General features: G+C 43.1%; 1 protein-coding gene across 16 annotated transcripts in view; it reads left to right on the forward strand.

Annotated features, from left to right (window-relative positions):
* Positions 1-19873, forward strand: part of FGGY (FGGY carbohydrate kinase domain containing) — a 420488-nt gene that overhangs the window by 46541 nt on the left and 354074 nt on the right. For all 16 annotated transcript variants that reach the window (XM_080655847.1, XM_080655856.1, XM_080655850.1 and 13 more), the window contains exon 4: positions 2094-2245. In XM_080655847.1, the coding sequence (XP_080511973.1) occupies positions 2094-2245 (152 nt within the window). The remainder of the gene's footprint in view (positions 1-2093; positions 2246-19873) is intronic.

A 19873-nucleotide genomic window follows, 5' to 3' on the forward strand; every position in this document is an offset into this window, starting at 1 on the left:
ACACACACGTGTGCATATCTGTGTGTGTGTGTGTGTGTGTGCACATGTGTGTGCCCACACTCCCACATTCTGATTTGATGACAGGTCTGGAATGGGACCTGGACATCCGTATCTCTAAAGCTATCTAGGGCTTCCAGTGTGCAACTAGGACTGAGAACCAGACCTTGTACAGTAGAATCATTTTGCTGTTAAAAACAAATCTGAGGCATGCCTATGGAAGGTCTTATGTACTTTCTCTTACTTTCGAAGTATTACTGGTTTTTGAGGAGCTTTTGTGGAGCCCCAAATCTCTCCATGCAGGCAGCCCAGTGACTGAGCCCTGGCCTCCTTTTGATGATTATGACCTAATTTACATATTTTTTAGGTTGTCTTTTTTTTTTTGATAAGTTTTAAAAATTCTCTTTTAAACTTATGAAAAATAAATAACAGCCTCCTATATGCCCACTACTAAGAATAAACAGATGGAATGTTGCCATATTTGCCTCAAATCCTCTTTTGTTTGAAAAGAAAGAGCTCGAAGCTCCAACCAGTGCCTTCTCCCTCCCACACCCTTTGCCCAGCAGGTGACCATCCTACTCTGATTGATGTTCACAAACATGTTTCTGTGCTTTGACCACATACCCGAAACAACAAACAATATATATCGTGTTTAAAAATGTCCCAGCTGGTATCATTACCATTGTTGATATGTGGAACTCGAGTTTACCCATTTTACCAATTTATTTATCCCTCTCTGCACAGATGATCTGTTCTCAAAGCACACTTCATGCTTTTCCCAGCTGTGAGATAGTAGGCATGTGCTCAACTTCAGAGTCAGGTCGTCATGGAAAGCGACCGAGATCAGGGAATTGTTTTGAGACTTAAATGAGATTTTTTTTGGTAAAACGTTTAGAGCAGGGCTTAAGTCACACACATACACACACACATATACACACACACACACACACACACACTCACACTCACACTCACACTCTGAGCTTTGTAAACATTTGCTATTAGCAAAGTTACATATGTAGTTGCTACAATTACTTTGCCATTAAATAAAGTCATGTGTGAGAGTGCCCGGCTTAATTTCTGTTGGGTCCCCGTTTATCTTTCCTTCTTATAATTTCCCAGGTACAGTCACTGCTGTTCTCTGCATTTTGCCTTCAGAGGAAGTAGAGTGCTGTCAAGAGTACTGAGTGGCTTGCCCATCAGTAATGCTGAATTACCAGGCTGGGGAAGGGAGGAGGGGACAGTTAGCTCCTCTGAGGTGCGATACAGTAAATGTAGCATGTGAGGGGATATGCTCCTTTTCCAGTTGGGTTTAAATTCTATTCCTTGTGACTTACTTCTTCTGAGGGCCTACTATGTGACAGGTGCTTGCTATATTCTTTATGTACATTATTAATTCCTATATGCTATTAGGTATTGTTACCTCCATTTTATGGATGAAAATACTGAGGCTAAGAAAAGTTTAGTAAGTTTCTCAATACATCTCTGCGGAAGCAGAGGAAGCATTCGCCATTAGGTCTGCTTGACTCCAAAACTTGTGTGCTTCCCACTCCACCCAGTAAACCAACTGAGTGAGGGAAACAACTTATTTTAAAAAACTATTTTAATTAAAGTGACTAGAAGTGGGGATATAAGCAGATCAGAGCCATTGTATAGATGTATTATATTAAATGTATTATACCATTGAAATATTTGTCCACATTTAAAGGAGACAGATCTTAAACAGCCAGAGTATTGTTTTGAGCTTATTTCACCGGCTGTTTTTCTGAATATATACCCAGAAAAGTTTTTCCAGAACAGAAGGGATAGGAAAGGAAAGGAAGAGGTTGAGAGAGAATGATGCTGGTAGAATTTGTTGGGGGAGCTTGACTGGTTTTAGTGTAGATGGTTAACTCTGGGTGCTTTAGTCAAAAAACACATCTCGTGAAGGGAAAGCCAACGCTGGGTAGTGTTCTGTTCAGCCAGGCGGTGATCCTTTCACTTGCTCCTTGTTGATGGGGGGAATTATAAAAGTGGTGTAGCTCTTTGCCCTGGGGAATACATAATAGCCTTTGACTTAGAAGGATGATAATGTGTCTTCATCGCTCTGTTTCTGCTAGGGGATTCCCATCGGAACATCATTATGTGGCTGGACCACCGAGCCGTCAGTCAGGTGCACAGGATCAACAACACCAAACACAGCGTCTTGCAGTACGTTGGGGGCGTGATGTCTGTGGAAATGCAGGCCCCAAAGCTTCTGTGGCTAAAAGAGGTGAGTGCATGGAGTTGAGGGGATACTAATACAGTGGACCCTTAAACAATGAATGGTGCTGACACCCTAAGAAAGCCTATTAACTTTCAAGTCTCCCAAAACATCAATACTAATGGCCTTTTATATATGTAAATACTGAAAACATAAACAGTTGATTGACACATATATTGTATGTATCATATACTGTATTCTTACAGTAAAGTAAGCTAGATAAAAGAAAATGTTATTAAGGAAATCATAAGGAAGAGAACATACACTTGCAGTACTGTACGTGTTTATTGAAAAAAATTCACCCATGCAGTTCAGACCTGTGTTGTTCAAAGGTCAACTGTAATAGTAGAGGATTCCATTCACTGTGGATTTGTCTGTACCAGGCACCCTGCCACAGTCCGTTATGTTTGATTTTCCCCAGCAGCTCCCTGAGGAAGGTTGACCCTATTTTATTGATTACTTTGCAGTTAAGTGACTCTTGTTTTTATGTGTTTAACTCATGGAAGGCACTGTGATAACTGTTTAACCCAGATGATCTCTTTGGATCCTAACAGCAATCCTGAAGAAGGGTTTATTTTATTTTATTGGTGTGTGTTTTGTAAAGAAGAGAACTAAAGCTCATAGAGATTAATCAACTCACCCAAGTGACAGAGCCAGGATTTGAACCTAATAATGGCTGACTCCGAAATTGATTCTCTGAATATCCAGTACCCAGTTGAAGTTCAGAGAGGTTAATTACCATTCCAATTAGAAAGTGCCAGAGCTGGGATTTAAGTCCAGGTCTTCTGACCAGAATCTTCTTTCTCTATGCACTCTTAGCCCCAAATGCTTACTCTGGCCTTGATGGCATTTTCAGGTATTCCTCTCTCATCTCACCTGCACTTGAGTTTTCATGTCCTTGAGTGATATGGTGATCTCTGGTCGAAGCACTTGCAGGTGGTTCCCGTTTCCAGATGTCAGGATCCTTTATGAAGTGTAGAGAGTGGTGATGTCAGCTTAATGGTTCCCTTTAGAGATGGATGTGTGAGAAAGTTCAAGTCCTCTGGGAACCTCTGGACTAGAAAACCCCTAGGTGGTCTGCTGGAGAGAGAATCCATCCAAGGAGTAAGACCTGGCGTGATTTATTCAGTGGCTCTGAGGTGTCAGGTGGGCTGCATCTTCGATTACTCAAAATGTACACGGGGAAGGGGAGAGTTTAAGGTGCTGAGAAGGTGACCCTGGACTGCCACCATGGGGCAGAAGGGAAATAAGCAAAAAGGGCATCAGTCATTCACGTATGCCTGGCCAGCATGGCTCAGTGATTGAGTGTCCACCTATAAACCAGGATGTGTCAGTTTGATCACCAGTCAAGGACATATGCCCGGGTTGCAGGCTCGATTCCCAATGTGGGGCATGCAGGAGGCAGCTGATCAATAATTCTCCCTCCCTCTCCCTTCCTCTCTGAAGTCAATAAAAGAAGAAGAAGAAGAAGAAGAAGAAGAAGAAGAGGAGGAGGAGGAGGAGGAGGAGGAGGAGGAGGAGGAGGAGGAGGAGGAGGAGGAGGAGGAGGAAGGAGGAGAAGAAAGAAAATCTGAGTAGGCTTGGCTTGTTACCTACTTTATATATTTAACTGTTTTGTGAGTTTTAATTTCTAGAAAGGCTTTTATAGTTGCTGCAGTTCAAAAGCCACAGGGTGTCTTAGGCATTGGGGCTTTCAGGATTCTGATTTTTCTTGTGACTAACATCACATTGTGTGATTTTGAGTGGAGCGATTCTCATCCCAGACGTCACTTTTTCCATCTACATAAAGTTTGAAAACCTGATCCAAACATATGCTGAAATACAAATCAGAATCTAGAACCACGCTTCACTGCCCCACACTCTGTGTTCTGTAGCATTAACTCGTGCTCTCCTAACAAGCTGTGCCTAGTAGAGTGTATGGGCCACAGCGGCTGAGAGGGAGGGTTAAATGCCTTTCCCAAACAGATGGTAAGCCAGAATTTCAACCCATGTCACTGGGCTCCAAACCCCAGTCATCCACTCCTGTCTCATGGTACTAAAACAGTCTGTAAAGGGTGCCACTTAGGGTAGGACCAGGAATGAGGGCAGTGGTGTCCTTCAAACCAGCCCAAACATGGTGCAAGAGAACAAACGGGGTGGATATAACACCCTTCTTGGCCACAGGTAAGGAAGAGGGGTACGGAATTGAGGAGGGCCAGGCAGTTGGTCATTGGTGCACCATCAGGGCCTTATTGAGCCCCTACTTCGTGGCCAGCTCTGGGCTGTATACCCAGGAGATCTACATATACATTCAGTATGAGTTTCTCAGGATACTTAGGACTTACAATCAAAATGCACTAAATAAAGCCTATAGAAAAATAGAGTTCTAGATTGCATAGCACTGGCCATCACCTTCTAAGACAATCCATCTATTCCTCGCTCCACCTAACCAATTCCATTTCAGAATGTTCTGAGTAAGGCTCTAAATATTGCTCCATTCTGTATTTAATTACCTGAAGGCTGAACCTTAAACCCATTTGAAAAATTTCTAAAATTTATTGTTAATTTTTGGTAAGCATGCACAGGAATCCTTGCTGAGAGTCCCTTTGGTGTAGCAGTGGTTGCAAACTGAAAATCAGAGCTATTTCTAAAATCACTTTTAGCATCTCCTTAAAGCCTGACCTGGCTGCTTTATAGCGCTTCTCAAACTGTAATGTGTAAATGAATCAGTTGGAGAGCTTGTTAACTGAAGATTGGTAGCCCTGTGGTGGGCAGGGAAAATGTGCATTTCTAACTTGCTCCCTGGTGTTGCTGATGTTGTGCTCTTGCAGACTTAGGAAATCACTTTCAATGCTAAGGGCTCTGCCCTGGTATCCTGAAAAGCATCCATTTGCAGAGAATCAGTAAACAGGTTTTTAAATATAGATATAGATATAGATATAGATATAGATATAGATATAGATATAGATATAGATATAGATATAGATATAGATTGATTTCAGAGAGGAAGGGAGAGGGAGAGAGAGAGAGAAACACAAAAGATGAGATAGAATCATTGATTGGCTGCCTCCTGCACACCCCCCACTGGAGATCGAGGTTGCAACCCGGGCATGTACCCTGACCTGGAATTGAACCATGACCTCTTGTTTCATAGGTTGATGCTCAACCACTGAGCCACGCCGGCAGGGCCAGTAAACAGTTTTTGGTGGGGTTATGGGAGAATGAGACACAGAAAGTTAGATAGATTCTGGAGAGCTGTTCCATTGCACATTCATGTCAGAGCATGAGAATGTGCTGGGTTTATGGGGCTGTCATTTGTTCACTCTTTATTCATTCCTTAATTTGCCAAATTTTAAAGGAGGTCCTGTTATAATCCAGTAATCAGATAGGCATTGGGGGCATGAGCACAAAGAGGACTCAGTGGTTCCCTTGAGGGGCACAGAGTCTACTGGGGACAGTGGAGGGGCAGTACTAGTATAAGGAGGGAGTGGGTGGAGGAAGAGACAGGGAAACCTAAGTACAGGCACACAGGAATATGCCAAGTGCTTTCTGAGAAAATAATTTGCTTCCTGGAGGAGTTGAGATGAGCCTCAAGACATGAGCCTCAAGATTGGAGGTTTTGCCTAATAGAGAAGACAGAAAAGACATTCTAGAGAAAGACTATGGTTCATTTATGGTAAGGGACATAGGTCCCAGGACATGAGCCTGAGTGGAGCAGGAAATGAGGCCAGGGCTCAGTTTGTTAAGGATTTATTTGGTGATAGAGATTGGTTGATGGTTTTTAGCCAAGGGTGGGAGTGTTCTCAATCCCTTTGGCAGGGTGGGAAGATTGGATTAGGGGTGAGAAACTGTGTGGGGGAGTAAGAACTTGTTTTCTTCCCCGATGATAGCACTTTGTTACGTTTTTTTCTCTTAGGATAAGTTCCAGAATTTGTAACATGGGCCAGAAGATGCTATGCGATGTCCTTCTGCCCCTTTTCTGTGCTTACTGTGTGTCCCTCACCTTGCTCACTCTAGGCCATGTGGAGGGATGCCTTCAGGGTGCCTCAAACACACCCAGCTCTTCCTAAGCCATTCTTGACTTGGGCATGGCCCATGAGCCACATCTGGCCTGCTGCCTGTTTTTGGATGTCCTGGGAGCTAAGAATGGCCTTTATGTTTTCAAATGGTTGAAACAGAATCAAAGGAAGAGTGATATTTTGTGACGTGTGAAAATTAGATGAAATTAAAATGTGAGTGGCCATAAGTACGGTTTTACTGGAACACAGCCACCTCATTCATCTATGCGTTGTTTATGGCTGCTTTTGCATTCCGGTGACAGAGCCGAGTAGTTGGGACAGGGACTGTATGGTCTGCAAAGCTGAGAATATTTATTCTCTGGACCATTAGAGAAAAAGTTTACTGACCCCTGGTCTTGATGATGTGATGCTGTGCCTTCTGCCCCTGAATCTTCTTCCCTCTACTCACCACTGCTTGTAACTCATCATTTAGGTCTCAGCTTTATTGTCACCTCCTTACAAAAGTCTTGACCCTCACATAAATCAGAAGTCTCCTGTCTTTGTACTCTTCATCTAACTCCATTGTGGCTTTCATAAATTGTAATCATATGTCAGATTGTATGATCTGTATAATGCCTGCCCCTCCAACCACAGTAATTCACAGCAGGATGGAGACCTTATCCATTTTGTTCTTTGCTGTGTTCCTACCCCTAATCAAATACCTGGAACTTACAGGTACTCAACATATATTTTATGAAGAGGGTGACCCACTGAGGGTCTGTTGCAGTACTCCAGATGATAAGTAATGCGATCTGAATTAGGCTCTGTGGGATGCAGAGGAGATAGGTTCTAGAACTCTTTAGGGGATAATATCAGGAGGACGTTGAGACTGATTGGCTGTGAGGGGTGAACTAGGTGGACGAGTCAGAGCTGAACACTCACTTCAGTGTTACTGTCATTCATGTGCTCCTTGTCCTAGTCTGAAATCAGGTGTTAGAGGGAGTTGGGCAGAAATTAGGAGTGCAGTCTTCCCGGAAGGCAGAAGTGATGAACTAAGACCACCAGAGTTCTTCGGCCAAGTCACTCAGGTCCTAGTGCTGCAATATGGAATTTTAATCCTGCCCTTTATACTTAAAGTTGCTGTGCTTCAGGTTGATGTATGTCTCCTTAATAAGAATTGTCAGATAAAAGGGAAAGTGCCATTTGAATTTTTCATAACCCCCAGCAGTCTGGCTTTTCCATTTGATCTCAATGATTCTGAATCTCATCTTAATGAAGGCCAAATGTAAATTAAGTTCTGTCAGGTGGAGCAGCTGGAGTCTCCTATCTTTATAAACACGAAACATTGCAGGAGTAACAAGGTGCAGACTGAGGAAGGTCAAGAAAGTTAACAGGCTGATGCCAGTCCTGACAGCTCAGTGTTAATGGAAGATAATTAACTGGCTTGTAGAGGCTGCATGGAGACATTCCAAAGGTCTTTTAATGCATTTCCTCAATTTGCCACTGTCAGCAGAGCGCAAAGCTAAACATTTTATAGTTTGAGATTTTCATTGTTTATTCCAAAGGTCTGGAACCAACTGGCTGGAATGTCAGGATTTTGTTGATGGGTTTAGAAATATATCTGTCCCTCCCATCTCCCCAGTCTATGCCTCTCTAACATGCTAGGAAAACGAGTAAAGGGTTTTCTGATTGGTTCTAATGTGCCTTTCCCTGTATATGTAGATTCTTTGGAGGAACCTGGGAACTTGGATGCCTCGAGAAGTGGTTTGGTAACTTCTATTCTCTGTGGAAGGTGTTAGTTGAGTGCTTTGTAGTAAGAACTATTGAAAAGAAAACGGTTAGAGGTCAGGAAAGCCTGGTTCCTGTCCCTTCTGTAAAATCAGAGGCTTGCCTCAGCTCATTTTTAGAGCCTTGTCTGGCCTTATTCTTTCATTCTTTCTAATGTTATAGTAACATGTATTCTCTTATCATAGGTTTCTTCTAATCTTAAAACTTTATGAAAGATCAATATAAGTTCTTTTCTTTGGTATACACTGATTTTGTTTTGTTTTAATGGAAATATGACAGAAACCATAATGTTTTTCTGTTAGTTACTCTGGCTTTAAATTCTATGTATAGCTTTAATATGACTCACCTACATTTATCAGAGCTAATACAAGATGTTGAGGAACTTGGGGAAATACAACATGGTTTAGTCACAAAAAAAGTACAAGATCAGAAGCCAAACACACTTGAATTGGAATATTGCTGCACCATTTACAATTTGGGGACCTCAGACAAGCTAAGTCAACTTCTCTGAGTCTCAGTGCACTTTGCTGTAAATGAGGATACTCTCAGCCTTGTGGAATTATTGTAATTTAGGGAGATGTTATGCAGTACATATTCATACAGTAGCTTAATTTTCACTTCCATTGTGTTTAAAAATATTTGTTTGTTTGTTTGTTTTCTGTACTGATGGGCATGTCAGCAACATCCTATCACCAAATGAGAGAATTTTAAACACCAGAATATCTTATTTCATGGAGCTGGTTATAATGAGTGGTATGTTTTTCCTGTTTGACTAATAGCTAAGGAAAGCTTCTGAAACCACCAGAGGTTGTCAGAGACAATCATAGAAAATAGACAGAAGAAGAGAACAGAACATAGTTTCAGAGTCATTCATTTGTTTGAATCATGCACATCCTATGTGTAATACCTACACCAGAGGCAGCCAGCATTGAACTGCAGAGCTGATGAATTTACTGAATACTTTCTGCTTGTTTGCTCTAACAGTCATCATTGCCTCCAGCCTCAGAATTATTTTCTTTTATAAGGATTACTTTATTTACTCTTTACACCCATCTCCTAGGGTAGATATTATCTCCTTTTACAGATGAGGAAACTGAAGCTCAAAAAATTTGCATGACATACTCATAGTTTTGTACCATGTAAGTAGACCCACATCAAGAGCCATACCCCAGCTCTGCCCCATCCCCCTCACACGGGGGCCTGTGCAGTTAGTTCACTGTGGGAATCCAGAATTGGTCTCTGCCTTCAGGAAATTACAGTCTGATTGGAGAGGAAAGCTATAAATCAACTAGTGAATAATAACACAATGAGGAAATAGAAGAAAACAGTAGCTAAAGTGTATATAATGCTTATTATATATATAGCACCCTTCTAAGTATTTTATCCATGTTAACTCATCGAATCCTCACAACCACCCTGTGAAGTAAGTAACATCTTTTTCAGGTGATAAAATGGGCTTGGAGATGTTAAGCAACTGTCACTCAGCTAATATGTACCAAGCCTGGGATTTGAACCTTGGCATTTCAGATCCAGAGCATGGGCATCACCATTTCACTTTATCTCCTGCCTCTTCAGATGTTTGCTTTGCAGGTTGTGACTAAACTAGTTCAGGGAGAAACTTGTAAGTGATGACTTCAGGAGGATCTGAGGCCAGGAACAATGGGTGGTGGGTTCATTTTCTTCATTAAACAAAGATTGAGTGTCTCCTTTGTGATAGGCACCGGGGGCACCAGTGATGCCAAGGTGAGCAAGACAGATGAGGGCTCTGGGTAGGATTTGGGGAACTTAGATTCTAGGGTAGAGAACAGAAAATAGACAAGGAGACTGTTTTATTTTCTGGAAACTTGCTATGAAGGGAAAACACAGAGGAGCAGATTTGGCATGGCTGCCGTGTTCTCTCTTGGGAGCTTTTGTTTGGCCTGAATGATGAGGTTTTTCAGGAAGAGGGAGCAGCAGATTCACAGAGGGGAGGAAAGCACCTGTGAGATCAGCCAAGGAGTTGGCAGGGCTGGGAGGATCTGAGCAAGGCAGAGAGTAGTAGGAGGTAGGTGAGGGAAGTGGGCGGGGCCAGATCCTGCATAGCCTTGAGGCCCTGGGTGAGAATTTAGATTCTATTCTAAGAGCAGTGGGATATGGTTGATGGGTTTTAAGCATTGGTGTTATGCGATCTGTTTTACAACCTAAAAAAAAAAAAAAATCACTCTTGCTATTTACTGAGTACATGATAAATATTTGTAGAGCAACAACAAGTTTACACTGTACTACTAAAGAAAACAATTGCAGGATGAATGTGCAATCTTATAAATGCATTTAAGAAATTATCAGTATAGCATAAAAGACTGGCTGTATATACAAAAACTATTAATAATGGGACAGTATCTATGGTTGGAATAGTTTGCTACTGTCATAGCCGATGCCCATGCTTTTATTACTTCTTAACAATTTTTCATTAAAAAATAAGGTTGGTTGGGCATCCTCCTGTGCACCCAAAGGTTGCGGGCTCCATCCCGGTAAGAGGCCTGCAGGAGGCAGCCAATTGATGCCGCACTCTCACATCGATGTTTCTCTCCTTCCCTCCCTCCCACCCATCCTCTCTCTTCATTTCTCTCTAAAAATCAAACTATTATTTTTTTAGAAAATCTTTTCCTATAAAAATAATCTTGTAGTCATAGCTAACTTTCCTGGTTGACAATTCCTCATTATTTAGTATGGGATCCCTGGCCCCCTCGCCCCCCACCCGCCTTGGGCATGTTTTCCGAAAAAGCACCATATGGGGAGCTTCATCTGTAGTATTTTCTCTAAAACCCTCAGTGGCATAATTTTATCCCATTATACAGATGAGGAAAAGAAGGCCCAGAGGGCTTAAGTCGCTTCCCCAAAGCTACACAACATGTAAGTAGTCGACCCAGGATTCTCACCAGGTCCAGCCTGCCTCCAGTTCCTGGGCTCCTCCCATTGACCCTCACTGCCTGTTCTCAAAGGGCACTCATTCCTGCCCATGGGCCACGGTTACAGGCAGGCAAACCAGAGGCTGAATCTGGTCCCCAGATGGGTTGTGTTTGACCCACCCTGTGTTTGAAAAAAAAAAAAAAAAGTTAAAATTAGTTTCCAACATTTAAAAACTAAGAAATTGTACATAAAAATTCAGACTTTCTACTTCTCTAGAAAAAATAACAAAAGGACTTGGCAATCCTGGGCCCACATTCCCATGCGGCAGGAATTGGCCAGAGCTGAGTAGGTGCTGCCCCCTTTAGAAGGGGCAGGTGTCCTTCATTTCACAGCAGTCCCCACCCAGCCCGCTTCACTCATTTCCTTTTTAGCACGACCCCTCCAGGCATTTGGATTGGAGACCCAGGCTGTGGGAAGGTTTTCAAATAACCCATCATTCCTTTTCCTCTAACAGAATGCTGAGAGGAATGGAAAGTCTTTCCAGATGGTGCATTTCTTGGTCAGTGGCTCAAAGGGTATCATGCCCACACACTTCTGGGCACTTGCTAGCTGCATGAAGTGACCTTTATGGTTTTTCTTTAGCCTGGAAAACTTATAATAATTTCTTCCTTCACTTGGGAAAACTTATACTAATTCTTCAAGGCTCCAGGAAGCTTTCCTTGACTTTCTCCCTTAAATATTGATTAGGGGGCTACCCTCTGTCCCCAATGGCATCCTTCCCTTACCTCGACTTGGAATTTATCACACTATAGTGTGTGTACCTGGCATCTAGGGACACATACTGCTTAGCATTTAACATTGATAACAGTAAATATTTTAATGGGTGAGTGGATGAACCCGTGAGAACATTTATCATGGCATTTTTGATGGCTGGGTGTGTCCGTCCAGTAGCTCCATTCCAAAGCCAAGATCCACCGCATGCCGAGCGTAGGTTAATTTTCTCTTCCCCATAGTGGAAGAGGAAGTTGGGAGCATTACCATTCCTTTCCACCCCAGAGCCACCCCTTGGCTACAGTCCTGTTAGCATGAGTCACAGCTGATTTTGTATGTGAAGCGAAGGCTAGGTGGAGGCAGTAACTCCTCTGCACCTCTCCTTGGGGTGGACAACCCCTTCAGGTTGCTCCCTTCATCCCCCAAGAGAATAGAGTCCAAGACTCAAATACTGAATCAAATAGTCTCTCTTTAGAATGCTTAGACCAGGGTGCTGTTACATTCAGACCATATTCCTCCCCACTTTGAGCAGCGAGGGCAGTGTTGTCAGCTGTAGTTAGGGCATCTGCTGTGGATTTTCTCTCCAGGGTGGTCTGCCCATAAACGGGGCTCCTCACTGAATATACGGAGTGTTGGGGCTGATGGCCTGCCTTCAATGACCTGGATGGCGAATTATTTCTTTATCGTCCTTGCACTTACGTATCTGATATATGCCAAATAGGTACCATATTCTTTTAGTTTTATAGTCCGTCAAAGTAATTTTAAAAAGCAGACAGAAGAGAAAAGGACTTGGCCTGATACCTAGTAACATTTAATAAATGTCAGCTATTGTTACAATACTATATTTTGGATTTAACGTCATGGCTTATGGCAGACTTTGACATCTGGTTTCTTTATTTGAGCTATGACATTGCCTTGTGAGACAAATATTACTGTTTGCCACATTTTACAGTTGAATGCAACAAGCCTCAGCAGATGAAATGACTTATCCACAGGTGTCAGGTTTGGTCTTCATGAGGGTCCTTTTGGCTCTCAATCCTGTCTTGTTTTCTTCTGCTGCACCATCCATGCTCTTTCCTCAGCTGCCTGTGAGCAGGGACCATATCTATTCATACTTGTCTGTTGTGTCCCCAGAGCCAAACACAGTGCTTGGCATTGAAAACATACTCAGTACGTATTTGCTAAATGAATTCATGTTTCCTGGTCAGAGCCAGACAAAACGGCTGTGGTAGTAAAGCCCTCGTGCCCACCTCCTTGCTGCCAGCCATCCTGACCTCTGTGCAGGCTGTTCTAGTGTAGCCAGGGAGGTGAGAAAGATGGCTAAGTCCAGCTGGCTTTATGCCTACATGATAGGATTTGATGTACAGCAAACATTGCATATAATTCTTTTCTCACACTGGCTAAAATGGAGGTCACACCTACTGGACAAAAATACGCTACAACAGACAGTGCATTTAACGTGTATTGTGATGTAGGAACTCCTTAGCAGGATCGACCTCATTGAGGGGAACTGTCACCTTGAATATCTGGATGCCTGGGGTAGGTAGATGCTGATGGAAGCAAGGGAAGAAGCAGCCCTCAGTCAGAACAGTTGCAAAACGGGGGATTCTTCTGGAAGGATAACTAAATCTCATCTCTGTGTACATGTGGGTTGGTTTTACTCTTTGTTATTATTCTGTTATCTTCAAAATGAGCAGAAGTGTTCTGCTGTTGTAGAGATACATTCATTTCATCAGTGAAACAAACTTGTCTAGTACCTGTTGTGTAGAAGGCATGGTGCCTGATGAGGGGAGACAAGGTAGGAGGCAGAAGTGTCCTTTATCTCAAGGAGCTGCTGAGCCTAGGACCAGGTGCCAGAGGCCGTGCAAGCCATATTTTCACGCATTTTATTAAAAATTTCAAGGATGCAGGAAAGTGGAAAGAATTTTATAGGGAACACTCAGAACTATTATGTGGGTTCTGCCATTAATGTTTTATTGCACTTGCTTTCCATCTGTCAGCCCACCTAAAGTTTTTCCAGTAAGTGGAGACATCCTTAGACTTGTGAACGCAGTTTGAAATATTAAAGACCCTTAATAAATTCTGTCTAAGATATTGACCCTGCTTGATTGCTATCTACAAACATCATCAACTCCTGCACTGAAATTTATTACATATCTACTGTGTGCTTTTAAGTCTGCTATTTCGTTTAATTCTTCAGAAAATCCTGTGAGGTAGATGGTATAACTTATTTTGTAGGTAAGGAAGCTGCGTTGGAGGGAGTTAAGTTACTCGTGGCAATATTGGAACAGAAACTCAATTTTTCTAACTCTAGGGAGTGGATTTAAAAAGGAGTTGCCAAGGTTAGAGGGTCAAACCTCAGTCTTTATCAGAGAAGGTCCCCCTGTCCAGTCCACAGGTGAGACACCTAGATAGAGAGAGATAGTTCTATAGTTTACATTTCAAATCCCAGAGGACATATTTGTTTGAGTTAACTTTTTTTTTAAAGATTTTTAATTGATTTTTAGAGAGAGAGGACGGGAGAAGAAGAGAGAAATAGAGAAACACTGATGTGAGAGCGAAGCTGCCTCCTGCACACCCTCTACCTGGGATCAGGAATCCTGATCAGGAATCGCTCTGGCCAGGAATCAAACTGTCAGCCTTTTGGTGCACAGGACAATGCTAAACTAACTGAGCCACACCAGCCAGGACTGAGTTAACTTTTTAAGATAAAATATGAACTCTAGAATAAAAAGTTATCGAAGTTGTCTTCAGTTAGACTCACCATTAAAGAATCATGCTTGAGATGGGGTGAGATCTGCCGTTTGTGTACCTAAGATGCACACATTCCAGCCCATTCCTCTTTGGTCTGTGACCCAGCACTAGAGTTGCCTCTTAAAGACTTGGCCGAAACTTCCTCCCCTTTGCATTCACCTTCACTGATGGTAGTTTGACAAAATGAGTAAATTACTCAACTAGTTCCTTACCTCTCTGAACCCAGGGGCCCTGGAAGTACTTCCGCAGCCAAGACCTCACTTGAGGCTTTTCTCTGGGCATCAAGCAATGGCCAGCCTGCTGATTGAATGATAGAAATGACTTAGGGATCCCCATAAAAGCCCGTGTCTGTCTGAATCCTTCCCATATGGACAGGCTTATGGATCAGGCCAAACTTGTGAGTGACCTCAGAATAAAGGAAAGTCTAATCTCAACTCTGCAGCCTCACCAATAACCCATACCTACACCCTCTCAAAAAGCTGCATGAGTCTGACTTCACCACTGACTAATGAAAAGTACTGGTCATGGACTAGCACCAGGTCATGGTTTGGCATTTGGGAATGAGTGGTCTACATGACCTTGGAGTTGTCCTTTAGTGCTGCCATTCTGTGAACCTAAGAGAGAGAGGAGAGAACCAGGGCCAGGGTGAGGCCTACTGCAGTTGTCTGACCTCAGGCCTTGTGGTCTGGCTTTGGCTGGGGGTCAGAGACAAGGCCACGGACCTGGAGAGAGTGTGAATCATTGGGCAAATATTTTTCGAGCACCTCCCATGTCCTGGGAAGCAGCAACTGGATAGGGGTGAAGGAGGATTGCGTTTGGAGTTCCAGTGGTCAGGGTTTCACCCCAGGCTTTCCACTTATCATCTGCATGATATTGGGCAATTCATGTCACTTATGGGCCTTAGTTTTCTGTCTGTAAAACGGTGTGGATGTATATTCTGTATCAGGAGATAGTGGGAGTCATGTATGTTCCTGATGATGGCACAAGTTGACTTTTGGAAGGAAAATTAGGGAGTTCTGTTTCTCATATACTTATTTCTAGATGGAGTGAAGAAAGCCAAGAGGGAAGGGCAATAAAACGTGCATTGTTCTTTATGGACAACTTGGAGAGCAGGGTTTATTCCTGTTGGAGCAGGTGGGAAAGGCTGGGAGAGGTCACTTCATGCAGCTAGCGAGTGCAAGAGCTGGGATCTCACTCACATCTAACTGCGGCCTGTGCTCTTTCCACAGCAGCTCACCGGCCAGGGGCTGGGGGAGTAGAGGAATCAGGGAGAGAGTAATTTCATCCTCAGAGGCTGCAAGCAATGTTTCCATAGCAGTTTCACTCACACTATTAACTACTAAGTTATAGGGTGTTGTCTTTTAGCAATAAACATTCTCAGGATGCTGGCTTTAAGAATGCATATATGTTTTAGGCCCTAGCCGGTTTGGCTCAGTGGATGGAGCATTGGCTTGCGGATCAAAGGATCCCAGGTTCGATTCCAGTCAAGGGCACATGCCTGGGTTGCAGGCTCAATCCCCAGTGGGGGGTGTGCAGGAGGCAGCCAATCAGTGATTCTCTCTCATCATTGATGTTTCTATACCTCTCTTCCTCTCTGAAATCAATAAAAATATATTTTAAAAAATGGGTATATATTTTAGAAGAGGTACTACTGAGCTCCTGCCAGAGTTGATCAAGGACATTCATTCATTCATCAACAAGCATTTATTGGAAATTTATTTTATTCTAGGTTCTTTGTTAACTGCTAGGAGAGCAGCAAATAAAGCAGAGTCCCTGTCCTCAGGCTGCTCATATTCTAGAAGAGGGACAGAACTAAGGTCACAGTGCACTGTTAATGGAATGGAAATTTAGGTCATTCTGAACATGTGCTGCAGTTAGCGGAGTGGAGTGTGGAGGAGGCGATAGGTTGGGGGCTGAAGGATGGGTTGGAGTTAGCTGAGCACTAGGGTGGGGTGACTGCTTGCAGAGGGCAAGCTGGTGGATGGAGGAGCCTGGGGAAAGGTCTGGCAATGTGAGGAAACAAGATGCAGGGCTGCAGATGCAGGATATGCAGGATGGTGAGAGCTTAGAATATGAGCGCAGCCCAGTGAGTCAGTAAAAAACAACCTTTTGAGTCCCCATTATGTATTCAATACTATTCATGATAGGAATTTCCTTTCTGGCATCATAGGATGGAGCCAGTTTCCCTTGGCCACAGTTGGAGGAGAGAGAGAAGCTGTTCACCACACCTTTTCTGACTCTCTGACTTGAGGGTCGGCCCTGAAACCCTAGTGAAGATGAGCTGCGAGTGCTCCTCCCCGGGCAAGCCCTCCTCATTGCAGTCATCTCAGGACTAGACTAGACAGTGCCCCAGAGGACAGAGCCCCGAGTTAACCCCTCCTGCCCAGGAGGGTGGGACTGAGCTCCAGGCAGGGCTCTTCCCACCTCTTCTCGGGTAGGCGTGTGACTCAGAGGCAGTGACATCATCCATGACTTCATTCACCCAGAGGAGAGACAGTGCTGACCCAGCTGGGCTCTGGCTTCTGCCCTTCCTTCTCCATGTTTTGTCTCAACGGGGACATTGTCATGGTCCTGCTGTTGTTTTCCACACATCGTTTTCTTTTTCTGTCTTTCTCTCTTACTTTCTTTTCCTGTCTTTCTCATTTTATTTCTCATGTTAAACCTGTTCTTTTCACCCCATTCCCTTTCTTGCATTGTCCATCTTTTGCTTTTGTCTTTAATTTTATCTTCTTCTTCTTAATCTTTCTTGTTACATTTTCTTTCTTGCTCATCTTCCCTTTAGCCTCCATTTTCTTTTCTTCCTTTCTTTCCAAGCTCTTTCTCTACAAAGATACTGGCTCTCCTGCCTCCCGTCCTTCTCCCCTCCAGACATCTCACCAAGTTGTTGCTGTCCTAACCTTCCTAAAACTGGATCCACAAGTCGCCCCTGCTCAGGACTGCTGACATGGGTGCCTTCCCTTTTGCCTTGAGTATCTAATCCAAATACAGACTTACCCTGCCTGCCCTTCAGCACACATTTCCCAGGCTGCCCTTCTCAGGGTTCCTCTTTTTTTGTGGCCAGGGATGCATTTGATGCTTCTTCCTACACTTTTGCTCAGGCAGTCACCCCAGCTTGGACTGCCCTCCATCCTATCTTCTTTAGTCTTTGCCTTCCCTATACACTAACGTCAAACACTACCTCCTCAGTAACACCTGCCCTCTACTTCCTGCCCATAGCAGTGTGTTTTCTTCATGGACAGGCTGCATTCTTCATTTATAAATCAGGTATTTTAGAACTTGAGTTGTTCTGTACTATTTACACATTCCTGCTGAGGGCTTCATAAACACAGACTCTTTGCTCTGTCTACCCAGAATGCAACCTGAGGGTTGGGACCAGTTCATTATTGCTTTTCATGGCCCATCTTCATACTTACACAAACCTGCCTGCAAGCTGGGACTGATAGATAAATTGTTGAATGGTCAATAAGTATGTCATTTAAGAAATGGTTATTTCATTTAAGAAATAGTTATTTCATGTTAAGTCTAGGGATACAGATGAATAAGTTATAACCCCTTCCTAAAAAGAGCTAAGAGTCTAGTAGGGAAGACAGTTCCCACCATAAAATTTTAATTTGTGGAGGAAATTGAAATTTACTGGAAATGTGCCAGGGTGTGCATATTAACATGTACAACCTCATTAAATGGAATCTTACTAACAATACCATGAGTGAAATAGTGTTGTAAATTAGCAAAGTGAGACCCATAGATATTAGGTGACTACTGGCCAACACAACTAAAAGTAGGAGAACCAAGGTTTGAACTAAAGTGTTTCAGTCTAGAAAGCCCCTGTCCTTCCTGAAGATGGAAACAGGAGTTGGAACTGACATTCTGACTAATATTAGAACAATTTTTTTTAAGAGGTGCTTACAGTGTGCCAGACACTTAAAACACTTCATATCCCTTTGCTCATTTGTTCCTTCAACAGCTCTATGGTGTAGGCAGTAGTATTGTTCTCTCTAATTATTATGGGACAAGGAAGTCGAAGTGAAGCTGTCCCAAGACCATGCACCTATGAGGTATTAGAGCCAGGACATTGACCCTTGGAATGTGGCTCTGGAGAAGAGGCAGCAGAATGTGCAAAGTCACCTCAGTGTAGAGTAGATATTGCATTACTTGAACTGCCACTGCGTCAGCCCATTTGAAAAATCGGGGCCTGTAGGGGTGCTGATAGGTGAAATCATTGATATTGAGGTAAAGAGGAAGCCTGGAGCTAGGTCACAATAACCTTGAAGTGTTCATTGTCCTCCACAAGGACCCTTCACAGAAGATGCAAGTAGTGTTCCTTGAAGGGATGTTGTCTGTGATGTTGGACCACGAGGTGTCCACCATAAGGAAGAGTTTATGAAGTGTTGATCTTCTTCTACAAGTTGAGTAGGGAAGGTATTTCTCAGCTGTGGCTCTTGTAGGAAATGAACAGTGGTATAAACAAGGAAGAATATAGATAACCAAAGAAGCCCCAAAGAAATGCCATATTGGAACTGTAAAGTATACCCATCCTTTATGGTTTGGGGATAAGTAAAATTTGGCTTGAAGGACATTTGGGGAAGAAAGAAGAGGGGGCATCCATGCGAGCCAGCCTGAACTTGACACAGGTTGTCCTCAGATGTCCCAGAGAATTCAACATTTGATGGAACGCCTTTCCTGCTGCATCCCCCTCTCCAGTGGTGCTTGGCAGCCATTCAGCATGGTGCTGCACTGACCCAGAAGTCCAAGCCAAGAAGTGAATGAATCCATTTTCCAATTAAAATGAAACTTCTCCAGAGGACCTGCTCACCCCGAGAAGAGAAATTTATCTTCCTGGCAGTCTGGCTTGGCTAGAATATGTCTCTGCTCCTAAGATAGACTATGAAAAGCCATTACTTGAATGAGAAAAGAGAAACTGGGACAGTTCTTATTCACAATCTCATTTATTTATCCATTCATTCTCATTTCCATTTCCACAAACTTCTATTTAACTTGTACGTCTCTGCTCATTCATTTCTTTTATCCATTCAGCTAATGTTATTCATCATCTATATATCAGATACAATGCTAGACCCTAAGAACAGAGAGATTGAAAAAAAATAAAAAACACAGTCTCTGCCTCTTAGGAGCTTTCAGTCTAATGAGGGAGACAGGCACATGAACAGATGATGGGAAGTGCCGTGGTTGGGATATTCACAGAATGTTATGGGGCGTACCATAGAGGCACCTAATTCGGGAATCAGGAAAGATTTCATGGTGTGGGTAGCATTTGAGTTGAGTCCTAACTAATGAGTACATTAGGGTGTTTCAGATAGGGTACACTATGAATAAAAATACAATGGTGAAAGAAAAAGCACAGTGGATGTGGGTGATGTAGTGTGGTATCTCAGAGTGATCAGAGATGAAGCTGGTGAATAAGATATGGATCGTATATGTCTTGTTAATGAATTTGATC

This window comes from Plecotus auritus (assembly GCF_963455305.1).
Source record: "Plecotus auritus genome assembly, chromosome: 2".
In the NCBI taxonomy this organism is placed as follows: Eukaryota; Metazoa; Chordata; class Mammalia; order Chiroptera; family Vespertilionidae; genus Plecotus; species Plecotus auritus.